This window comes from Antechinus flavipes, chromosome 1 (genome assembly GCF_016432865.1).
Source record: "Antechinus flavipes isolate AdamAnt ecotype Samford, QLD, Australia chromosome 1, AdamAnt_v2, whole genome shotgun sequence".
NCBI classification, from domain to species: Eukaryota; Metazoa; Chordata; class Mammalia; order Dasyuromorphia; family Dasyuridae; genus Antechinus; species Antechinus flavipes.
Genome location: NC_067398.1, coordinates 681026794 through 681048914, shown reverse-complemented (window position 1 = coordinate 681048914; position 22121 = coordinate 681026794). Strand labels below are relative to the sequence as shown.

The 22121-nt window shown below is 40.4% G+C and overlaps 2 protein-coding genes across 3 annotated transcripts in view; one reads left to right on the top strand and one right to left on the bottom strand.

Annotated features, from left to right (window-relative positions):
- The window catches only part of ANKLE2 (ankyrin repeat and LEM domain containing 2), a 33362-nt gene extending 22070 nt beyond the window's left edge, over positions 1-11292 (top strand). The window contains exons 7-13 of the mRNA XM_051972553.1: positions 927-993; positions 2582-2760; positions 3354-3460; positions 4795-4988; positions 6768-7539; positions 8172-8303; positions 9189-11292. Coding sequence (XP_051828513.1) covers positions 927-993; positions 2582-2760; positions 3354-3460; positions 4795-4988; positions 6768-7539; positions 8172-8303; positions 9189-9390 — 1653 coding nt within the window. The 3' untranslated portion in view covers positions 9391-11292. The remainder of the gene's footprint in view (positions 1-926; positions 994-2581; positions 2761-3353; positions 3461-4794; positions 4989-6767; positions 7540-8171; positions 8304-9188) is intronic.
- Positions 11293-12198: 906 nt separating this feature from the next.
- On the bottom strand, positions 12199-21821 carry PGAM5 (PGAM family member 5, mitochondrial serine/threonine protein phosphatase). 2 transcript variants are annotated; one of them, XM_051972559.1, is made up of 6 exons: positions 20728-21821; positions 17684-17862; positions 16766-16891; positions 15888-15976; positions 15458-15591; positions 12199-13671 (listed from the first exon to the last, which is right to left on the bottom strand). In XM_051972559.1, the coding sequence occupies exons 1-6, from the start codon at positions 21084-21086 to the stop codon at positions 13521-13523; spliced, it is 1038 nt and encodes a 345-aa protein (XP_051828519.1). In that variant the 5' UTR covers positions 21087-21821; the 3' UTR covers positions 12199-13520. The 2 variants fall into 2 exon arrangements, with proteins under 2 accessions (XP_051828519.1, XP_051828520.1); XM_051972560.1 differs by having other exon boundaries at positions 15458-15588; positions 20728-21817.
- Positions 21822-22121: the final 300 nt, after the last annotated feature.

Below are 22121 nucleotides of genomic sequence, written 5' to 3'. Positions count from 1 at the left end.
GTTTGAGAGGTTGTGGGGAAAATGAAATATTACTCTATGGTTGGTGGAGTTGTGAACTGATTGAACCATTCTGGAGGACAATTTGGAACGATACCTAAAGGGCAGTAAAACCATGCATATCTTCTAATCTAGTCTGTGTTCCAAAGGAGATAAAAAAACAAAAAGAAAAAGGACCTATGTATGTCAAAAATATTTATAGGAGCTCTTTTCTGGGAGCAAAGAATTGGAAATTGAGGTTATGCCCATCAGTTGGGGAATGGCTGGATAAATTGTGATATGAGATTCTGATGGAATATTATTGTGCTACAAGAAATGATAAGCTTGAAGCTCCCAGAAAAAAGACTTCTTGAGCCATTGCAAAATGAAATGTTTTATGTACAAAGTAACAGCAATATTGCAAGATGATTAGCCATGAATGACATAACTGATATGTCTGAATACAGACTGAAGCACACTTTTTGTCCATGTTTTCTTTCACAGCATGACTTTGGGAAATGTTTTGCATGACTATGCATTTATAATCTTGCTAACTGTATAACCTTGGGCAAGTCATTTTACTACCTGAGTTTCCTCTTTTATAAAACGGATTTGATATCCACAGTTGTCATGAAGATCAAGTGAGATAAAATTTTTGTAAAATGTTAAATGCTAGCAAAGGTGACAGATGCAAGAGTCTTTTCATAGTTGTGTGGGAATATAAGGAGCAAAATGAATAAAGATGTGAGAAAAAGAAATTGGATCTGAGCCTGAAGGGTTATTAACATATATACTGTATAGGGAAAATATGTTTGAAAATCCTAAAATGTTTCTTTGTCTATTAAAAAAAAATATACTGCCAAAATTATCTGTCTTTTCTTTCCATAGTAATTTTGTGGTTAAAAAAATTGAACAGAATTTGAGATATTTATTTCTTTATCTTTCATTAGGTAATTTGTGAAAGAAGTGAAAATAAATCTGCAGAATTGAAGGAGCGAATTAGAGAATATTTAAAAGGTAGGTACTTGAAACATAGAGTTGTAATCAGAACATTTGAGGGAACTTGTATCAATAACCCTGCTTTCAAGCAGGTGAATGCCACAGACAGGAGTCATAGCACTTGAGAACCTGAAGCAGCTTTGAGGCAATCTAATGTAACTTAGTTTTCAGGTGGTGAAAGTGGCTCCCCAAAGTCGCCAGCTCATCATTGCTACCTAGTCCCCTTTCCTGATAGACAAAATGATGTCAGACTGTGAAGAGGTAGGATTGGGAGTCATCTGCACAGGAAGTAGTGTTGGGCTGGGATCACCATGGGGCAGTGCAGTGGAAGGAGGTGGCCAGAGATTGCCCTGGAGCCCGAAAGGGAACTTTGGTTAAGAAGGGAGAGGATAAGAGGTGCAGGCACAGCAGGGAGGGAAGGTGAGGACCAGAAAAAGGCCCTGGGTGTGGGGAGGTCATTGATGACCTGCCTAGAAGTGGAAATAACAGCACCTTCCCCTCCCAGGGTGGTTGTGAGGACCAGATGAGAAACTAGTTAGAAGATGCTTAGCCTGAAGTTCGTCACATAGCAGGTGCTTAATGAATGCTTACTAACTGACCAACTTGTTCAGAACGTACAGCTTAGTAAATACTTGAGGGAGGATTTGAACTTGGATCCTTCTGATTCCACTTCCAGCTCTTTAGCTCCCATCCCCCTAGGTAGGAATTGTTACTTTTCTGGAATTTTATTGATGTGGCCATCTTGTTTGCTGATAAATATTGCCCTCTTCCACATTTTATTAAGTGGCTTTAGGAGTTAGTTGTGGCCAGAGTTTAAACACCCAGTGACATGGTGATAAGTGTCTTGGTCTTGGTCTTAGAAGTCCTCATATATGATCCGCTGCTAGATCTATACCCTTCCCAATTGTAAGACTTATGCCAGGACTGGCGGTACCTCCCTGTCCCCCCCTCAAAAAAGAAAAGGCTACACAGCCCTTAAGTCTGCTTTACATTCCTGCTGCCATAGCAATAACGCTGACTTTTCTTGTGTGCCAGCCTATACCTTAAGAGTGACAGCATTTTTAAATGGGTCCAGGTCCTAAATCAAACTTGAGGGGTGGTTTGGAGTAACAGAAGTTCAGGTCAGGGAAATGTATTTCTCAACATAGGACAGTCAAGGAAACCAGTTTATCAAGGAGAGATAGGAAATGAAAGGCAACTGAGAAAACAGATGGAAATAGGTCCACTTTGCTTCCAGGCAGATTTGGGTTCCCTATTGGGGCCCCAGGGGAGTGGGACATCCTTCTTCCCATATCAGTTGAGTCTGGTGGGTTTTTGAAAAATACTTATCTGAGTCTAGCAGGGCCAAAGATTGGGGGAAGGGAATAAGGAGCCTGGACTCAGGGACTCATTCTAATTAATGCTAAAAACCAAAAAACTCCAATTGGAAGGAAACAACAAATATATATTTTAGTTCTCTTTATGTTTTGAATTGAATAGTTTTAGCATGGAAAAAACATTAGATTATATTCATTGCTTATTTTTATGCTAAAATATGATAGCTGGAACTAATCAGAACATTGTAACCCAAGTTTTAAAAAGTGAAAATGCACTATTTTTTCTTCAGGTCATTATTATGTGCCACTCCTGAGGGCAGAAGACAATTCCTCTCCTGTGATTGGTGACATATGGACTCCAGATAAAGCAGATGGGCGCCCTCATATAGCAACACCCCGATTTGGGAGTAGCCCTAAAGATCCTGTTCTGAGTGTGAGAGCTTTTGCGGGGCCCGTAAGCCAATCCAAAGTAGGTGATCATGAAAGTATCTTAATGTATTTTGATTAACTGAGTTATTAGTTTTGTATCTTGTTGGGAAGATCCTATCCCATGAAAAGCTTTAAAATTTTCCAGATACTTAATAAAAAACAGTGACCTCATCTCTATTTAAACAGCTAATGGAAAGAATGATATTGGGCCACTGGAAATATCTTTCTTGTTCCTCTAGGAACAAATCCCTTAGTGACTTTATATTTCTTTTTTTGGAGCAGAGATATACTTAGGAAGCTGTACTAGGATGACTTGGCTAGGATAATAAGACTAACTAATCAAGGCCAAAAGTGGGATTAAAAATTTGGAAAGAGCCCCTTCCCAGATTGATTAGGGTTATAATAAGTAATTTGTTCCTTAGTTTAGCAAATACCTTGGTGGAATTATATCTTCCCTCTGACCAAGGGGATTCCTCATATTCATGTTTATAATTTAGAAATTTTTACTTTAGGTATACTAACTTGAGCTTGTAACATTTTTTGGTAGAAAACAGTTGAGCTCTTTTTAAGTTTTCTTGGCTTAGTAAACAACAGATAAAGTTTATCATAATACTTGAATTTTTCTCTTTTTAGGCGGAAGACTTTCGTAGACTTTGGAAAACTCCCCCTCGAGAGAGAGCTGATTTCTTTCATAATGTCAGAAAATCCGATCCTGAAAGAGGTGTTGAAAGAGTGGGGAGGTATGCGGGGGGGAGGGGGGGAGCATGCTATAATAAGATCGAACAGTACTATTGGCCAGTGAGCTGTAGGATTTGTTTTTTATTTGAACAAAAATTATTTTAGTCAGATATATAATTGATCAAGCTGAAGAATTTGGCTTTTTATACTGTGATGCAAAATTTTTAGTTTTTTGGTATTTTGAAGTTGTAGAATAATGATGGAAGTTTTTGTTGTTTAGCTATGTCCAACTCTCCATGATCTTATTTGGGTTTTCTTGTCTAAGATACTGGAGAGGTTTTGCTGTTGCTTCTCCATTTTATTTTATATATGAAGAAATTGAGGCAAACAGGGTGAAGTGACTTGCCCAGGGTCACACAGCTAGTAAGTATTTGAAGCTGGCTTTGAACTCAGGAAGATGAGTTCTTTCTGACTCCAGCCTTGCTATTCTATCCACTGAGCCATCTCACTGCCCTTAATGGAAGTTGAGGCCTTAAAGAATATATTACAATTACATGTGTGTTAAATTTGTTAAAATTTTTATTTTCTTCTAAAATATTAAATTGTGGTTTTTAAGTTTCATTGGACCCATATTCACTTGTAGTATAAATATTTTGCAGTTTTGTAGAATAAGTCAATTTATTTTGGTATATAGACCATGATTTGAGTAAGGTGGGGTATTCATGGGGAACATCACTTGTGATTGTTATTAATTCTACCATAGAGGATCCACTTAATGAGCTAGAGGTCTGCCTCTAGTTCTTCAAGTCTTGGGAGTACCCCTGTATTACCTGAGGTATCTTTTGTTCCCACTGAAGAAATATTTTTTTCAGGAACAAGAACAATAATGAACTTTGATTACTGGATTGGATGAATGATTTAGAGTGCTATGAGAAATTTTTATTTACTTGTGGGTGTGAAAAGTGCTCAAGGAAAGGTTAGAATTTTCACTTTGCCAACTTGTAATGGAATGAAAAACTTATTTTTTTTTTAAGATTACATAGATAGTAAAAAATAATAGACAGTATATTGTATAACTGTGAGAGACAGAAAAAAAACATTTAATATGTTTAACTCTTTTAATCTTTTTAACCATTAAAAAACCCAACTTATTCCTTTGATTATTTTGTTCAGGGTTTTTCCCCACTAATTTATGGAATGCTTTGCTTGTTTGCCTAAATGTTCCTCTGCTATTCTTGAATGGAAAGAGATTTTGTAAATGTAAAGTATAAATACTTGGAGTTCAAGTTAAGGATAAAATTAGATAGAATTCAGATTGCTTATTCAGTAAGTGTATGTTTCTCACATTAATTTTTAAAAAGCTTTTTCTCCATGTATTTTGTTTTATTTATTACAGGGAGTTAGCCCATGAGCTGGGATTTCCATGGGTTGAGTACTGGGAATTTTTGGACTCCTTTGTTGACCTTTCTTCCCAAGAGGGCCTACAAAAACTAGAAGAATACCTTTGTGAACTTGAAATGAGCAAAAAAGGCCTCGAAGAAACAGGAGAAAATGAGACTTACAACAAACCTAAAATTTATAATACTTCTGGTAAGAAACATGTTTATAGTTTGAGTACTATTTTAAAAAAGAGCCATCCTGATTTCAAACTATCTATTATGAGACATTTAATTAGTCAATCATTATGTCTTTGTAATTTTTATCTCTTCTAATAATTTTTGGCCTTCTTTTACCCTGCCACTGAAAGGTTCAAATTCTCTTCATTTGTAGTTCTGATGTGCCTTTATAAATTACATAGTCAGAATCAGGACTGTGGTATTCAGAATAAGGTATGAATTTTAGTACATGACATGCATTGGTCACAGTTAGCAGTACTTCAGACTCTAACCCCATAGGGTCTGTCAGGGTCAGTGTCTACAGATGTATTTTGCAGATAATTTTTACTTTTTTTCTTATATTTATTGTTTTGTGTTTTTGCACATTTGCTTGTTTGTCCTTTTGCCCCTGATCAAGCTCCATTCATTGCGTTCAGGTTTAATTTGTTGTAGAAGTTAAGCCTATAATAATGAGGTAGGTATAACTCCCTTATTCAACAATTTAAAGAAATCTAGCTTAGGTCATTTAGTGCCTCTTCCTGTTTTATGCAGGAGTCCCTTCTATAATATTCCTGATTGTATAGAATCTCATCTTGAACATTTTTTATGACCAGTGCAGTCATCTCATGAAGAAAACCCTATAGAGAGTCAAAATTTCCCTCTGTAACTTTTAGCCACTGTTCTTTATTCTTCTACTCTTAGGAAATAAGCCCAATAAGTCCTTCACATGATGTCCTTCAGTCATTTGAAGACACTAATCATGACCCGTTCTCTGAATATCATAGAAAGAGTCAGACTTCCAGGAGGAGGGCTAGATTTGGCAACTTGTATGTTTCCATAGAAAATTGAGTCTATGTCCTTTCTCAGCTTTTTTCAAACTTCATATTTATAGATACAAAACCAATTTGTTGTCTGTGTCCAGACCCAATTCTCGGTGTGCTTAATTTCTGTTTCATAGTTTCCCTCACTTCAGATATCTCAAATATCTGTCCATCTAAATTAGCTCACAGCCAGAAACTTAGAAGGAGAGTTACAAATGAAGGTTAGTTACATAAGACATCTTTTCCTCCTCCTTTTGTAGGAATAGGTTGCCTTTGTTACTGAAATAATTGTTTGCATTATTCTGCTCTCCCCTGTTATCCTCTCCCCTGGTAATATGCATCTCTCCTCTCACCATTCCCCTCTCCTTCATTCCAGACTTTTTCCTTTTCTGGTCTATTCATGGCTAAAAAGCTTTTCCCACCTGTTTTCAGATGATACTTTTTTCACCTATTGGTTGATTCCACACTTTAGAAAATCCTTGGGAGTGGGATTTTGGGTCATCCATTCGTTTATAATAAAATTCTAACCTTGTAACCTTGTGTCCCCATCACATACATGCACAGACACATAAAAATTTGAGGGAGAAATGACCTGAAAGAAGATTGAGCCAACAGAATTTTGATATGATCTGGTAGAATTTTTATGACTGCTGACTGTGAGCTTAGAAATACCCAGGTTCACGTGATACTTTATACAGTCTGACATTGTGCTTGATGTTGTATTTCTAGTAAAGTACCTTTAATTAGCTCATAGACTTAATTTGTGTTGGTCACCTTTTAATAAAAAAATGCTATTTTCATTTTGATCATTAGGCATTTTAAAATAACCAAAATGTATATTTAGAAAAACAAAGAGCAGAAATTAAAATTATTCATCACCTGGCTCATATATAGATTAAAAAATATAATGAATATTATTTATTTTTAAAATTACCCCCCTTTACCTTTCACAGATAGGAGTAAAAAATGCAGCAACTCCATCTCTGTAGGAGCATTTCTGGATGAAGAAGATGACATGAGCCTAGAAGAAATTAAAAACAGACAGAATGCAGCCAGGAATAGTTGCCAACCACTTGTTTCCCAAGAGCCTGCCATTGGTGCTTTTGGAGACTCACCATGTGATATTCTCTCTATGGAACACACAACAAAAGTAATAGATACATCACACCTACCTGGCCGACACTATGAGAAGGGAAGTTCTTCCAACAGAAATGGGTTTTGTAGTCCTGTCAGTAAAGACAGGATCCTCAGTAGGGAAAAGCGGAAATCACAGAGTGGGGAGGAGTGCTTCCTTTCACCTGTCTGCAATTTAATGACAGAATTTGACAAACTAACATTGGAAGACCAAGGAAATAGATTTTTTGAGAAAACAAACCAAGTTATGGCAAAAACTGATGATGAGAGAATTCTGACTTCAGGATTGAATCAAGTCAAAATTTCTAGAGACCAGGTAGATCAGATCTATGCAAATCAAATAAAGGCAAATTGCTTGTTGGAAGAAGATGCTACTACTGCGGGCAAGTCGGGAAATGGCAAAAGGAGGACAATAAAAGGAATGTCACCTCAAATCGATAGATTGTTCTTGGATTCCAGTGCTCCTGATGGGGACTCCCAGCAGGCTCAGATGCAGCCAGGCTCTTCCTTCCTCTCATCAGAGTCTTCTCCAAGGTGGTTTTCCAAGATTCCACATCCAAATGAAAGAGCCAAGAGATTCTTTCTTCAAGGGTATGAATTTTAACTACTTAGTACATACAGTGTACATATACCTTGCCCCTTTACTAAAATCCTTTCTGGCCATTTATACCTTACATTTGTTTTGTTATTTTTGTGCCTTTCCTAAGAATTTCCTTTTGAAGGGAAAGGAGAAAGTTTTAACTTTATGTTAATCATCCATTGGGCTTAATTACACTTTTATAAAATATCTAGAGTTCATATGAAATTGCATTTAAGGGGATATATTCAAACAAGGATAGCTTGAAGCACGGCTAGATGGCAGTACCTAAGAAGTCATCATGTGGCTTTTGAAGGAAAACATCCACCTTCCAATGCTCTTGACCAGTTTGGTTATCTCTCATTGGGGTCAAATTAGCCTTGCTGCCACATACAGTCAGGACTATAGCTCTAGTACAGTGGCGTTGGCTGTGACCCCCTCATCAGATGGTTTGGAATGAATATATCATTGCTTCTTCCTCATGGAAAGAGGCTGTTGGCATGTAGACAACAATTTACATGCATACTGAGTCTTGAATAAAAAATGCTAAATCTACTACTATTATAGTTAATCTAGTTAGAAACAAAAATGGGATTCAGGGGACTGTTTTTGTTGTTTTTTCCATTCAGTTTATTTTGTTTTCTAGAGAAAAACCAACCAAACTGGACCGGGATGTTTTAGCAGCTATAGAGCGTGTTGACATTGATCCTCAGAAATACCCCGCTATCAACAAATGGAAGAATATTGTTCAATCCTTTTCTGCTTTAGAAAGGCAAAGGTATTGGCAAAAATTTAAATGTACAAATTTGGATCTTTATTCTTTGTAGTTGCCGGTTTGAATGGGCTTTGAATTGACACGCAGATATCTAATAGTTGCAGTGTTTAAAATTGCATTTGCTGTTTTAAATAGAGGATACAGTCTTGGGACCAGGAATACCTATGTGCAAGCCCACTTTGTGGCTGGTTATGTGACTCTGGACAAATCCTTTCCGTGGTCTAAAATTATAGTTGCAAAGAGTCAGTGCCAGCCTGCATTGGAAAGAAGATTCCTCACTTGGACTTGCTATATCCCAGTAAAATTTCAGAATTAGTCCCAAGCCTTATCCTAAGGTTGTAAAATGTGGTGGTTCTGTAGATTGCCTTTGCCACATAAGTGACATGATTTACATTGTGGGCAGTAGGTAAGCCGGGATAAAAGGACATCCATTAAAAAGAGCTATGTCTAGATCCTGAGGCCTGGGTCATTTAATCTTTGAAGCCTGAATTTTCTTGTAGATAAAATGACGGGGTTGGCTGTGCCGATCTCTGGTGCTTCGCAGCTCCAGCTTTTCCACTGATCCCGTCATGCCAAAGAATAAGGTTGTGAATGACACAGACCCATTCCCACTCATTCTTAATGCCACAAGTCATCAGGAACACCTTTTCTATCATCAAAGCACTTAACATCTTCACTCTTGCACACGGGAACTAAAGGACATCGGGGAGTTAGCATTGTTGGAGCTTGGTAGGCTTCCTTTTTTTTCTGCTTGATTTGTCTGCAGGTCATTTCTGTGATGCTGAGGCCCAAAGTCTACATGTTTGTTTCTGTGCTACCTTCCCTCCATTCATTACAAATTGCAAAACATAGTAGTAATATTCCCTTCTTTTCCCTCCCCTCCCATAGCTGGCCAAGCCCTGCACTGAAAGAAAAACTCAGATCCCAGTGTTCAACTTTGGGTTCTCCAAGAAGCTCTGTGTGTTCCAGCCCTGGAAAATATGGCAATTCTTCATGTTCGCCTAGTTTGGGGAGCCCTGGACGGTACAGCCCCGCATATGCAAACTTGGTATTAAAGTTAGGTCACCCTCCAGAGCCGCCTGCCCTGTAGAAGAGACTTTTCTGCTGGGGACCCCATTTAATTTTTCTTTTATTATCTTTGTTTTTTAAAAAGTGGGGAGGCACATGAAAGAAAGTTTTGTTGAAATAACACAAAAGAATGTATTCTGATTATTTATTAATCCTCGTTTACAGAGGACAAATGTACAATTTTTAAAAAAATGCAAATATATATTGTTCATTTTCCCAGTTAGAATACTGTTGATTTGTGAGTTAGCAAAGTGTTAACTCAGAGAAAAGTTTTTAAATAATCCTTTATGGTAAAGCAGTGACAAATTCAGACTATCTTAATTAGCAATTCTTAATAAAAATGAGGATCTTTATAATACAACAAAATGATAATCCATTTTACCTGGCAGACACTTTTACATAAGCACCATGACAAAGAACAGCTAAATATCTAAACAGGTGACTGAATGTCAGGGAGTCCACTGCACTAAGTGAGAGTTAGCAGTCCTCTAACTCCTGAACTTCACTTTGTTAGTTTTTTTTACTCTTTTTTGTTCACAAAAAGAAAAGGTTTGGTAACTTTTGGCTTTGAATTTTTATTACATGATGAGAGAGAAACACCTCTCTGGCTAATACCATTCTTAAGATGTTAAATAAAAAACCATTATAATTCTTTCTTGTAAACATCAGTGTCTGAGACGCTGATAATTTTGGTTCACTGGGAGCTTTAAAAAAATTGACCTAAAGATAAAAACTGGGCTTTTTCCCTGTGAAAACTAATGGAAGTAGTCATACCAAGAACCCTAGCAATAACTTACCGCCCTTCTTAACCAGCAGGGGTTTTGTAGTCCAGCTTAATGTGACCCCTTCTTTGGGCTAAAGAAATCCCCCAACCAATTTCTTTGCTGGGAAGCCGACCCAGAAGGTTGCAGTGGCAGACATCTCCTGTGCCTTAGCCTCGGGAAGGAGGCCACTGGCTCGTTTGGCAGAAGTGTGTGCATTGCCATGTTACAGGAGGGCAGGAGCTGGGCCCTTCTCTCTTGGCAGTTTCTCTTGGCTTAGCCCTCAAGGGAGTACAAAGAGTATTAGTAGAAATAATCTCTAGTTTTAGAAGCAGCAAAACATAACTGAAGCTCTAATATAGCTTCTGAGAACTGCTTCTCTTTCTCCAACTGAGGCTCCTCATGCAAACTGTACCCTCTTCTGAATACAATGGAGGTTGCATATGACCTCCAAATTGCTCTTCATGTTTTTGTGAGCTTAATAGTGCCTTTTGTTTAAAAAAAAAAAAAAACATACAATAATTTTTTGATCTTTTTTTAAAAGTGTATAAGCTGACATCTTAAGTTTGAGCACTTAAGGTGTTTTATTTCCTTTATAGAAATTTTCAATTGAAATATATATGAGAGGCTGTTACTTCTGCATGACGACTAGAGAAGGAGCTAAGTTTTGTAATCAGGCTGTAGATTTTGAAATTGTAAAGATTACAGTTATTATTTAATTCATTGTGTTCAAGATAATCTGGGCAGTAAGTAGGTGGAAGTCATGTGTCCTCTTAAGAAGAGAGCATCATTCTAAATAGGAACAAAATACTGTTACTGAATTCACAGTGAAGGGAGATTTCTCTACCCTGATTACCTGTTAACATTAGCCAGTATACTAAGGTGTTTGTATTATTAACTTTTCTTTTATACATAAAAATGGAAATAAAAATTACAATGTCTATTTTTTCTTGGTCACAGTGTTTTCAGATGATTTTTCCTCGATTCAATATGGTCTTCTCTCACATGTTTATACTATGTTCTTTACTGATGTGTTAAAAAAAAAAAAAAAGTTGCAGCATAGCAAGTTGGCACATTGATTGATCAGGTGTCCTAAGTTAGACCACTTTTTATATCATAATGCTTTGTACCACTTAATGAAATAAATTATTTTTAGCTCATGATATTCTTAATTTTGGACAGTTTCTTAACATTTTAAGCCCTGGTTTAGAAAGCATTCAAGATACTAAAATGCTGATGGATTTCATTTGCTATTTTTAGTTACTATATCTTGTAAAATGCTTAAATATTCTAACCCAGACAAAGATAAAGATAATTTTGGTATGAGCTGAAACACATCACCACGCATTAAATGAGTAAAGGAAGAATTTCATTGTAAAATTCTTTTGTGTTTGTGAGGTTATGAAATGTCTGATTCTTATGCCATGAAACAAATACTTTTATGTGCAAGTGGAGCTGAGATAGGCAGTCCTGTAAAGGAAAACTGTATAAAAAACTATTGGGATGCATTAAACTTCATTAGGAAAAAAAAACATTCAAGTTGTTGTAATGAAAGTGTGATTGGGAGATGGATGAATGGTATGAGTATGTAGATGATCCTTTTAAATAGTCCATGAGGACAAAGAAATCTAACCTTTTTTCCTCTCTAATTCTTGGAGCCAACTACTACTATTCAGTGCTTTAGGGTTACAGAAGATGTATCTCAGCTTTGAGATAGTCTTGGTTTACCCAGTTTTGTAATTTCCTAAAAGGCAAATGCTTCTAGGATAGCTGTAAAGGACCCTAGAAATTTAACTCCTAATATAAATATCCAAAAAAGAAGTTGGCGTAGATAAATTTCTAGGGTCCTTTACAACTCTGAATATGTCATCTAGTACAATTTTTTGGTGTCTTGAGTATTACTGTTAACATTCATTAATGTTCCCATTGCTTCAATAGACTAGAAAGTAATTCTCTGGGAGCTCTGAAAAAAACTACACAGCAAAGCACTAATTGATTAGATTAGCTACACATGGGAGCTGCTAATTCAGACACTGGAAAAGAAGACAAAATCAAATGAGTAACACCAGTAAAATAAAAACAATTTATTGTGTAAACGTTAAAAAAGTCGATTGATAAAATGATGTTATCCCAATTGTTTGCATTGATTGATTGCAGTAAAATCTCATGACCACTTTCACAGTAATTTTCCTACCACCTTGTTTTACCTGAATTAAGACATTTGTGGACAAAGATTATTTGGAACAGACACTTTTTGTCTAAATACCCCAAAGCACTTAAGGGTTACTGGTGACTGAATCCTTAATTGGTATAAGACATTAATTAGCAACAACCAGAGGCACCCCAGTTCTGATGTTAAGCAAAGACTTAGTTTGGGCCATTAATAGATCTTTTAACTAGATCATCTTTTCTAGTATTAGGTCTTTGTTTAAAAAAGAACTATAAACCTAATAGGCCATTCCCTCCTCCCCCCAAACACTTGTCAAACTGTTCAGCTTAGGTACACACCAGTGGCTTTTCTTCAGCTGGACAAAAAGTCTCTGCACTAGCAGACTTCTTGTCTCAAACAAGCCTCATTCTAAGGGGTACATGTATATCATCTCACAGGCTTAGGAAAGCTCAGCTCTTCTAGGAGCATCCAGAGAGGTGGAGCTGTCTTGTTATCCATCCCAGCAGCTTTTACAAGTTAGAACTGTGCTAAGAAGTGGGTTTTCAAACCAGGTGGTAAGGGCTTAGAAAAATGGTGAGAAAGCTTTATATTAGATACCTGTCTTTCGGAGAATGAATTAAGTAATAATCTAGAGATCTAGGAATCACTTGAACTAGCCTGAACTGTTCTTCAACTGCATGATTGATCATACCAGACTGTCCCACTGTTAAGCAGCTGTAACCAGTGCTGGCACACTGCTACCTGAAAGAAGGCTTTAGTTTCAAAAGGACAGACTGACTCAGATGGCAGGAAATTTAGCTGTTGGCGAGATCTCATAATGAAAATTTACTTGTGTGTGACTTGCACATCCGTAACATCATGCTACATTCAAATGTATAGAAAATATATAACTTCTAACTCCTATCCTACTTTATTCCCTTCAAACACACAAAAAAGCTTTGGTCAAAGAGAGGCAATTTCTCTATATCCAGAGCCTTCTGAACCCTGTGACGTCTTATCTGTCCCAGTGGTGTCTTCATCCTCCCTGGCCAGTAAGGCCTTTGACAGAAATGCAGCATTTAAGCACGGTTTCATCTCTTCAGGACAGAAGGATAGCCAGCAAAGGAAAAACAGGAGGGAAATCCAAATACTTTTGAAGATGCAGCATTCTAGCCAAACATTACAAACAAAGACGAGTCTGGATGAATGGACACGCAGCTGACGACTGCTAAGATGGCCGTTTCAAGTGCGGGTGATTTTGTCAGGGGGCATGAATCCACTGTCCCCCAGAGTCCTTAGTGCCACCCTTCCACTTGGACGGATTACCAGATGAGTTATACTGCCATTATTAAGGGACATCCGCAACCAGCCTTCTGGAGGGAACTGTAGTGCTCTTGAAAAGGAAAGCGGTAGAACTATTAGCCCATTGTTGTATGCCAAGTTCTCTTGTCACCCCTTCCCCCAGATTCCACCCTGCAGAGCAGCATGCACATAGACAAAAACTGCCAAGAAATAATAAAAAGCTAACACTACTGAGGCCATTCTAAAACACTGCTTATGGGGGGGAAAGGGGAACTGAAAGCTTAATAAAACCCTTTGAAAAGCAATATGGAAATGCACAACAATGGCAACTACTTTTCAACAGTGAAAGATATGGACACTAATAGTGTGAGTATGTGAAAAAAATTGCAGCATGTTAACATGGCATTGTAAAAATACAAATACAAGGAAAGAGACAATTTGAAATGACTGCAGGCATGAGGTCATAGATCAAATTTAGAACTGGCTGGGAGGAATCTCAAAAATGGGCAAGTGGGAATCTGAACCCAAACCTAGCTCCCATATCAGCATTCTTTTCCCCTCCAATATACTGAACCTGAACAGAATAAAATGCTGAAACCACCACATAAAAACTTAAAAAGCTTAATGAATTAGCCTGAGCTGGAAGGAGGCATGTAATAAACAGAGATAAGTCACTACCTTTAAGATAGTATTAAATGTTTTGGGCTTTCAGTAGTAGGATTCTGTTTCTTATTTGTTTTTAGTGAAAAATTGAACAAAGATAATAAAAAGAAGCAGGACTTTATATAGTTTTTAAGGTATATGAGGTGGTTTCTTTTTAAGCCAGTGTTTTTTTCCCCAAAAAAACCCAGGGCTGAGTGTAGGAAGAAAATGTTCAGTCTAATGAGAGCATCCAGTCTAGACACTAATGACAGTCCTGTCCTGGACTACTCCAACACAATATATTGATGTGAGGTGACTTTTCTACCCCAAATTTAAAATGAAGGACTAAAACCAAAGCTTTAGCAAATGTAATTCAACATGAAGGCACCTCCTGAGAAGATATAACATATGGAATCGGGCTACCCACTAGACAAAGATATTTTTGGCCATGTCCAATTCAGTAATCTGCTACTGGAATTGTTTTTCTTTTTTCAATTGGGAAGAAGGAAGGGAGGAGAGAAAAATGGATCTTTCTTCATTGAAAAATAATTTCAAAAATAAAATTAAAATCCAGTTCCTTTTGACTGGGTGCTAGAAGGAACTTCAAGTTATTCCAGCCACTTATCTTAATAGATCAGGAAACTAAGACCAAGAGAAGTCAAGTGATTTGCCTGTGTCACACAGCCAGAGCCAGCATTTTCAATGCTTTAAGCCATTTAAAGCTACTTTTCTCCACTGTACTGGTCTAGATTCCTTATACAGATGCTTATGAACCACCATTTTTCATGGAAATCAATTACAAACCAAAGACGCATGCTAAGGACACATAAGAACTGGTGACCCCTATGGACTCATGTAGGATGCCTCAAAAGCCTTAGTGCAAGTTTTAAGCTTAGACTCTTGGGATACACTATAAGGAAGAAGGGCATAAGAATTTATATAACACCTATTATGTGCCAGGTGCTTAAAAAAAATATATTATTTGATCCTTAGGGCAACCCTGCAAAGTAGAAATGATGATGATCCTTATTTTACAAAGAAGAAAATGGAGGCACACAGAGAGAGGTGACATGACTGGCCCAGAGTCACCTATCTAGTAAGCGTCCAATCCAAGATTCAAACCCTGGGCTTTGTGACTCCAGGCCCAGTGTCTTACCCACAGTGACACCTAGATGTGTAGAAATAAAATATAAAGTAAGTTCAACACTCGCCACAGAGGGAGTTCCTGCCATTACCTGCAGACGATGTAGCGGATGACATTGGCGTGACACACAAAGATTTCATAGCTGTCCTCCTCCTGCTTGGCATCTGCACGGTGGATGAAGTTCCGAAATGCAGCCTCAATACGGGCGCCATCCTCGTAATACTGCTAAGGGCAGACAGTGGGGAATCACAGACTGTTAACAAGTTGTGCAGCACCAATGCCCCCTCTGACCTTTGGGTGACAAATTAAAAAACCCAGTCTCGAGGTCGGCCGATCTAAGAGGAGGGAGTGGGATAGGGACCCTGGAAGAAACACGATCAGATACCTATGAAAACGGAGCAGAGACACTCCTGGGGTAAAAGCCTCATCTCTGCTGCACAAACGAATGTTTTCCATGCAAATATCTACTCGCAGACTAAAAGCCATTCAGGGGGAAAAAAAAAAGGTTTGATTTCGTTTACCCGGGCTTCTGGCTTCCAGTCAGATACAGGAGGGTCGGGTTCAATGGGAGCACCTTCCCGTAGCAAGTCAGTGCTGACTCGATTGACTCCTGCAGAAAAAGGAGCAGTGTCCTTGTCATGGTGATGATACCGGGGGATGGAGCTGATGCCTCTAAGGGACTTTAGCCAGCTGAAAGAAGTCTAGAGAAGATTTCTGGGCTAAGGCTTCAGGCCCTTCACACCACAAGGGACCAGCCTTGAGCCTGCCATGTGACAGCAGCATCACTTATTCCAGACAACACAAGTAACAAGAAAACATGGCACAAAAGGCCAACCCTTAAGCACAAAGAACTAAGTAACGTTAGTAACTGTTTAGCTGGAGATGGAGCAGAAATTAGCATATCCAGGTCGCACACCTTTGCACTCCAGACTGCTTGGACATGTTCACTCAGGAGGGGTCTGATGATCCCTAAGAAATCCATGTTTTTCCAGCTTGCTTTCCTGCATAGACCTCAATACAACCACATGAAATAAGCAGTGCAGTCCAGCCAATAGTGGAAACAGACCGAGAGATCCAAGAGCCCAAGATTCCAATCCTGCTTCCAAGTTCTTATACCTGGCCTAGTCACCATGGCAGATAACCCGCAACTCCTGAAATGAGGCTCACAAACAACAGGCTCAGTGAACATCCCTGGCTTGAAAGCATCATCGTCCAGTTATGATTGCATCTTTAACAAGGATGTTACTTATACCTTGGAGTTATACAACATTTTCATTTATGGAACAGCAATACCAAGTCAGGAGGATAGCTTATGTTAGGTTCATTAACTCTCTATCCCGAGGCACAGACCACAAATAGGAACGCAAAAACTGGGTCAAGACAGACTGGAGTCACTTACCCGGCAAGTGTTTGGAGATGATGTCAGTTGTTTCTATGGCCCGGGTCATGGAAGAGTGCACAATTTTATCGAACTTCACACCCAAACTGGCTAATCGATAACCAGTCAGTTCGGCCTGTTCACGACCTGAAAATGAAAACAGATTTTAGAGTTCTGTTTGAGTCCGTCAGCAGACACAGCCAAAACAGAACCAAGTTTGGGACATTTTCTTTTTTGAACATGAGCAGAGGAAAATATCTGATCTGGTTATCTAGACTCGATTACCCCTCATGACACCTGACTCGTCACAAGCATCACGGTTGCTAAACATTTCATTGTTAAACCTGAACATCTGCACAATGTGAGCTGTGACCCACATACCAAATCTTTTGAAAAGGCTCTTGGGGAAAGCAAGCTCCTTTTTATATACGCCTAGCTGGACTCAGCTCCACTGGAGTAGTAACTGCATCCCTGAGCTTGCCCTTGAAAGGTAAGGAAACCAGCTCGCACTGTGGGGCTCCTAGGAATGTTCCATACACAGTGGAATCCCCACTTCCTTGTGCTCACTGTGTGACCTGGATAGAATGTGGTTGTGACTATAAGGGTTACTTCGTATCCATACTCATAAAGTTAATGTTTTAGCAGCATGGTCCTCAGGAGGTACTTAACTAACAAATACCTGCTGAATTGGACCTGCATGTAGAAATCTGAGTCCAAGTTATATGGATGGATCTATTCTCAGATGAGTGGACCTCCATCCATATAACTTGAACTCATTCCCAAAGAACAAGACAGTCCTGAAGGAGGTTTGAAGAAGCAGCTCAAAGAGGTCACAGATGCACAGATTAGCATCCTCATTAGCCAGGAAGCTTTCCTCCGGAAAACAAGGTTCATCATAAGCAAGGGCCCAATAAGACTGTGGGTTGAAGGCCCACGTACCCAATTCAGTCAGAGTTCGATCCTTATCGAGGGAGCCGTCCAAATTATATTGGGAATGCCTGATCAGGAAGATGTGGCGAGTGGCTCTGGCTTTGAGGTTATCAAGTTTGGATGTTATCTCCTCCTCACCAGTTTCTGTGCTTCTTTTCCTCAAGTTGATAAGTGACCGGGGTTCTCGCCTGATTTTCAAAAAGAAGACATATTATACTGTGGCTTTCTATATAATTTCCCTTAAGCATATTTTAAGACGTGTGTGTCCCGAATCAGCTACATCCAGAGAAGGAATCAGCTACACTCAGAGAAGAAACACTGGGAAATGAATGTGGACTATTTGCATTTTTGTTTTTCTTTCCAGGTTATTTTTACCTTCTGAATCCAATTCTTCTTGTGCAACAAGAGAACTGTACAGTTCTGCACACATATATTGTATCTAAGATGTACTATAACATTTAACATGTATAAGACTGCCTGCCATCTAGGAGAGGGGATGGAGGGAGGGAAGGGAAAAGTCGGAATAGAAGTGAGTGCAAGGGATAATGTTGTAAAAAATTATCCATGCATATATTCTGTCAACAAAAAGTTATAATATTAAAAAAAAGAAAAAAGTCCCACACTTTCAGACTGACAAATTATTCATGAATTAAAAACTTGGTATCTAAGTAGTTAAACATAAGAAGGTTGATGAAGCTAAGCAGCTGACTGCCCCAATCCCATAAACACTTACTAAGTAAATATATACTTATATAGGTTTTAGTCAATTGAGTTTTTCCATTAAAAATAAAAGACAAAACAATGGATACCATAACTTCTGAAAAAAAAAAACAAACTCATTCCGTTTTAGAGCCAAGTGTAGAAAGTCAAGATAGTTGATTTTTTAAAAAATCAGATTTATGAAAGTAAATTCCAGTGTAAGTACTATCACAGCTTTTAACTTAATTTTATAAAACAAACTAGAATTAGACATAGCTGCAGAAGATAAGATTCAGGATGTGAGTGGTCTTTTAATCTGATCAGAGATTTAAACTCTAGTTTAAAATGGAAATTGATGTTCATTAGACTTCGAGCCTACAAACCCTGGTTTGTCACTCCTACCCACCTGTGATCTTGGCAAAATCATTTACTTCTTTGGAGGACAAGTTTTCAGTTTCCTCATCTGTAAAATGAGGGGATTAGACTAGACAACGTCTAAGGTCATTTTCTGGGTGTACGCTCTGTCTTTTCCTGGTTAGGGAATCTCTTCTCTGTGCTGAGAAGCATAGGGCCCTACCTTTATTTGAGGTTTCCACTTCCTCATTTGTAGATTCAGGTACCACCATGACTTAGTTTTAACAAAATATTGCAAATTTCTCTCACTGTATTTTCTCACAGCAGCTAGGGAATAGGTGCTATTATTATTTTATAGAGAAAGGAACTGAGGCTGGATTTTAATTTAGGTTTCTGACTACAGGGTCAGTGGTCTACTCACCATGCAGCTTACCAGACTCAAGATTCTCAAGGTTCTTTCCAACCCTAAATATAGAACAAATTTACTGAGTTCTTCCTCATCACTAACACAGACTGTCCCTCTAAAGAAGGGTTTGCTGATTTGCTTGTTGTAAACACTGATGGGCCTATAAAATGTTATTTGGTCCCAACCTCAGAGTCTATCAGTTCATCAATACAGGAAACTCTCAGACCTGTAATTTCATGGGCTCATCAACAAAGCACTAACTCCCTTCCCTCACAGATACACCATCACGAATTCATACAACACAGGCTCAGGGAGTTGCCTAGGGCACAGAGAGGTGGCTAATTATGAAAAGGTCGGTAGCAATAGCTAAAAGGAGGGGGAGAGGTAAGGGGGGTTGACTACAGAGTCTCCCAAAACACTCCACGTTAAACTAAAAGGCTGTTCCAGAGCTAAGAGCTTACCCTTCTTGCCTTCCCTCCCCAGGAGAGGACTCAGCAAGGAGTGGGCGCAGGACTTATACCAGGCCAACCGAGCTCTGCCAATTTCCTCTCATCAGTCACACAAATCCCCAGCTTTAAATCGGCTGCTAAATCAGCTTCAGTCATGTTGGTGCCTGCCCATGCGCCCTCTGCCCGGCTGCCCCCTCCCTCTGTCCTGCTCTTCTCTGCATGTCTCCCTAGGATGCTAAAGCGGCTTAATTGTGCCCAACTCACAAGCACCGTCCCTGAAAAGCCCTCCCAGGTTCAAGCCAGAACCGAAGTCTTACTTGTTTTGGAGGTGTAACTCTAGATTGTCAGCTCAACAACAGGAATGTGGACTTTTTTCATCTTTGTCTTCCCTGCACTTAGCATGAGTGTCCAGCACATAGTAGGTGCTGAAATAAATGCTGATCGGCTTGAGCTTGCAAACAGTCGGTGTCTAATATTCCTTTTCTGGTTTAGGGGTAAAGATGTGAAAATGTGTTCCTAGGTAACTATGCAGAGCCCACCACTCCCTGAAGGTAGAATTAGGCTTGAGGGCAGGATTGAAAAACAATGAGTTCCTTCTAGCCTCCCTCCCCAAGCATTCTCTCACCATTACTTAGGACCTTCCCTTCTCCTGAGCTCAAAAAACATCTCTTTTGATGCCCCTTCTGGATTTAATAAAGGTCGGCGACAGACTGTCCCTTCCCAAAAGTCACAGTCGGTCGCCCCCTCCCAATTTAATACAGATCAAAGTCAAATTCTGCAGTAAAGCAGAGGGGCTCGGCACACAGTAGGGCAGCACTTAATACAACACTAGCTAAAGGTATTCAACCACAACCCAGGAGGCAGTTGCCGGCAGTCCCTTCTCAGGGAGCCTCAGAGGGAGAGGGGGGTGAGCACCGCTCCTCCCCCGTATCACCTCTGGCTTTATCTGGGCGGGTCCCCCATCTTCTACTCCCAAGGGTCACCCCAGCTCCCTCTCCCCCGGCAACCCTCCCAGGATCGTCCCTAGGAACGTTCACGGTAGTTTCGGTATCTAGGAAATGATCTCGGGGCCACGGGGCCCGCCCCCTTTACATATGGGGAAACTGAGGCTCAAGGGAGGAAGGGGTTCGTGCCGCTCTCCTTACTTGTCCCAGTTGCTGTCCCACACACCGCGAGTGGGCCCGGGGCGCACCCGCTCCGCCCACGTCGGGGCTTCCGGGCTGGCCCACCGGGACTCCGCGTCCGAGGCGCCCGTTCCGCGCGGCTTCCCCACGGCCACGGCCGAGAAGAGTACAGCGGCGGAGCCCCCCGCCAGCCCGCAAGCCGCCAGCTTCAGTGCCTGCCGGAACGCCATTCCTCGAGGCCGAGCCTGGGCCGTCTCCTGCCTTCCGCTGCTTCCCGCCGCCGCTGCCGCTGCCGCTGTCGCCGCCGCTGCCGCCTCCTCTTCACGCTTCGGCTCCGTCCCCGGCTGCCGCCACCGGAGAAGCGCAGGCGCTCTGGCCATGGACGGCGCGCGACCGGGGACAAACTTCCCCGTCGCCGGCCCCGCCCACAGGCCGGGGCTCCCGCCTCCTGGCGAAGCTCGCGAGCCGAGTGAGTGACGAAGGGGGTGGGGCAAAGTGACGCAGTTGTAAGGGGGAGGGACTAGATCTGGCCCCGCCCTGGGGGCGGGGCTCTGTGGCCCTGGAGCTCTGGGGAATTCTGGAGCGTGTGAGTGAGTGGGAGGGAGGAAGGGAGGAAGGGCGGCTCCCTCTTGGAGCCGAGCTGGCTCTGTGCCAGCTCCCCTCCCATCCGCGCAACACACGCATCTGTTAGGAATGGGGAAACCGAGCTAGGATGCTGAGCTGTTTACACCTGCCAAATTGTAGGGCCCCCATTACCTCCAGAAACCTAATCCAGGGTCCCTCTCCTGCCTTCCCAGCCTTCCCTACTGCACTCCGCAATCCAGTGACTTGTTGTCCTTGGTTCTCCAAGAGGATCATGACATCAGGGAGGGGATGCCGTGACGTGCATGTGAACCGGATTTCAGTGAGGGAGGGCTGGGCAAGGTCACTACCTCACTTTACCCTCCAGAGCCTCCTGCGTCCAGACCGGGGCCTTTTTTAGCTACGATCTTCAACAGGTCTCAGTCTGAATGAGGCAACACCCATTCAGTGATTAAAGCTAGGTAGCAATTGAAGCAAAGAATCTCCTTATACGCAGTCAAAAAAAAATCTAAACAAATAAATCAGTATGGCAGGGGAAGCCCTACCCGGTTTCTGTCCAAAACAGAAATGACTGCTACTTACATTCAGTGGGTCAATCAGGACCTAAAAAATGACCGAAAGGGATTTGGCCAAGGATCTATTAGTGACCAGTCAACGAAAATTCTTCGAAGCTTTGGCTTAAGCCTGGTCTTTAAAAAAGAAATCTAGCCAGTAAATCCCAAGATATCTTGGGAGGGTTCAAGGATCCAAAAGATCCTCTCTTTCTTCTTTCCTTCCCTTTCCTTCCTTCCTCCCTCCCTTTTTTCCTTTCTCCCTCCCTTCCTTCCTTCCTC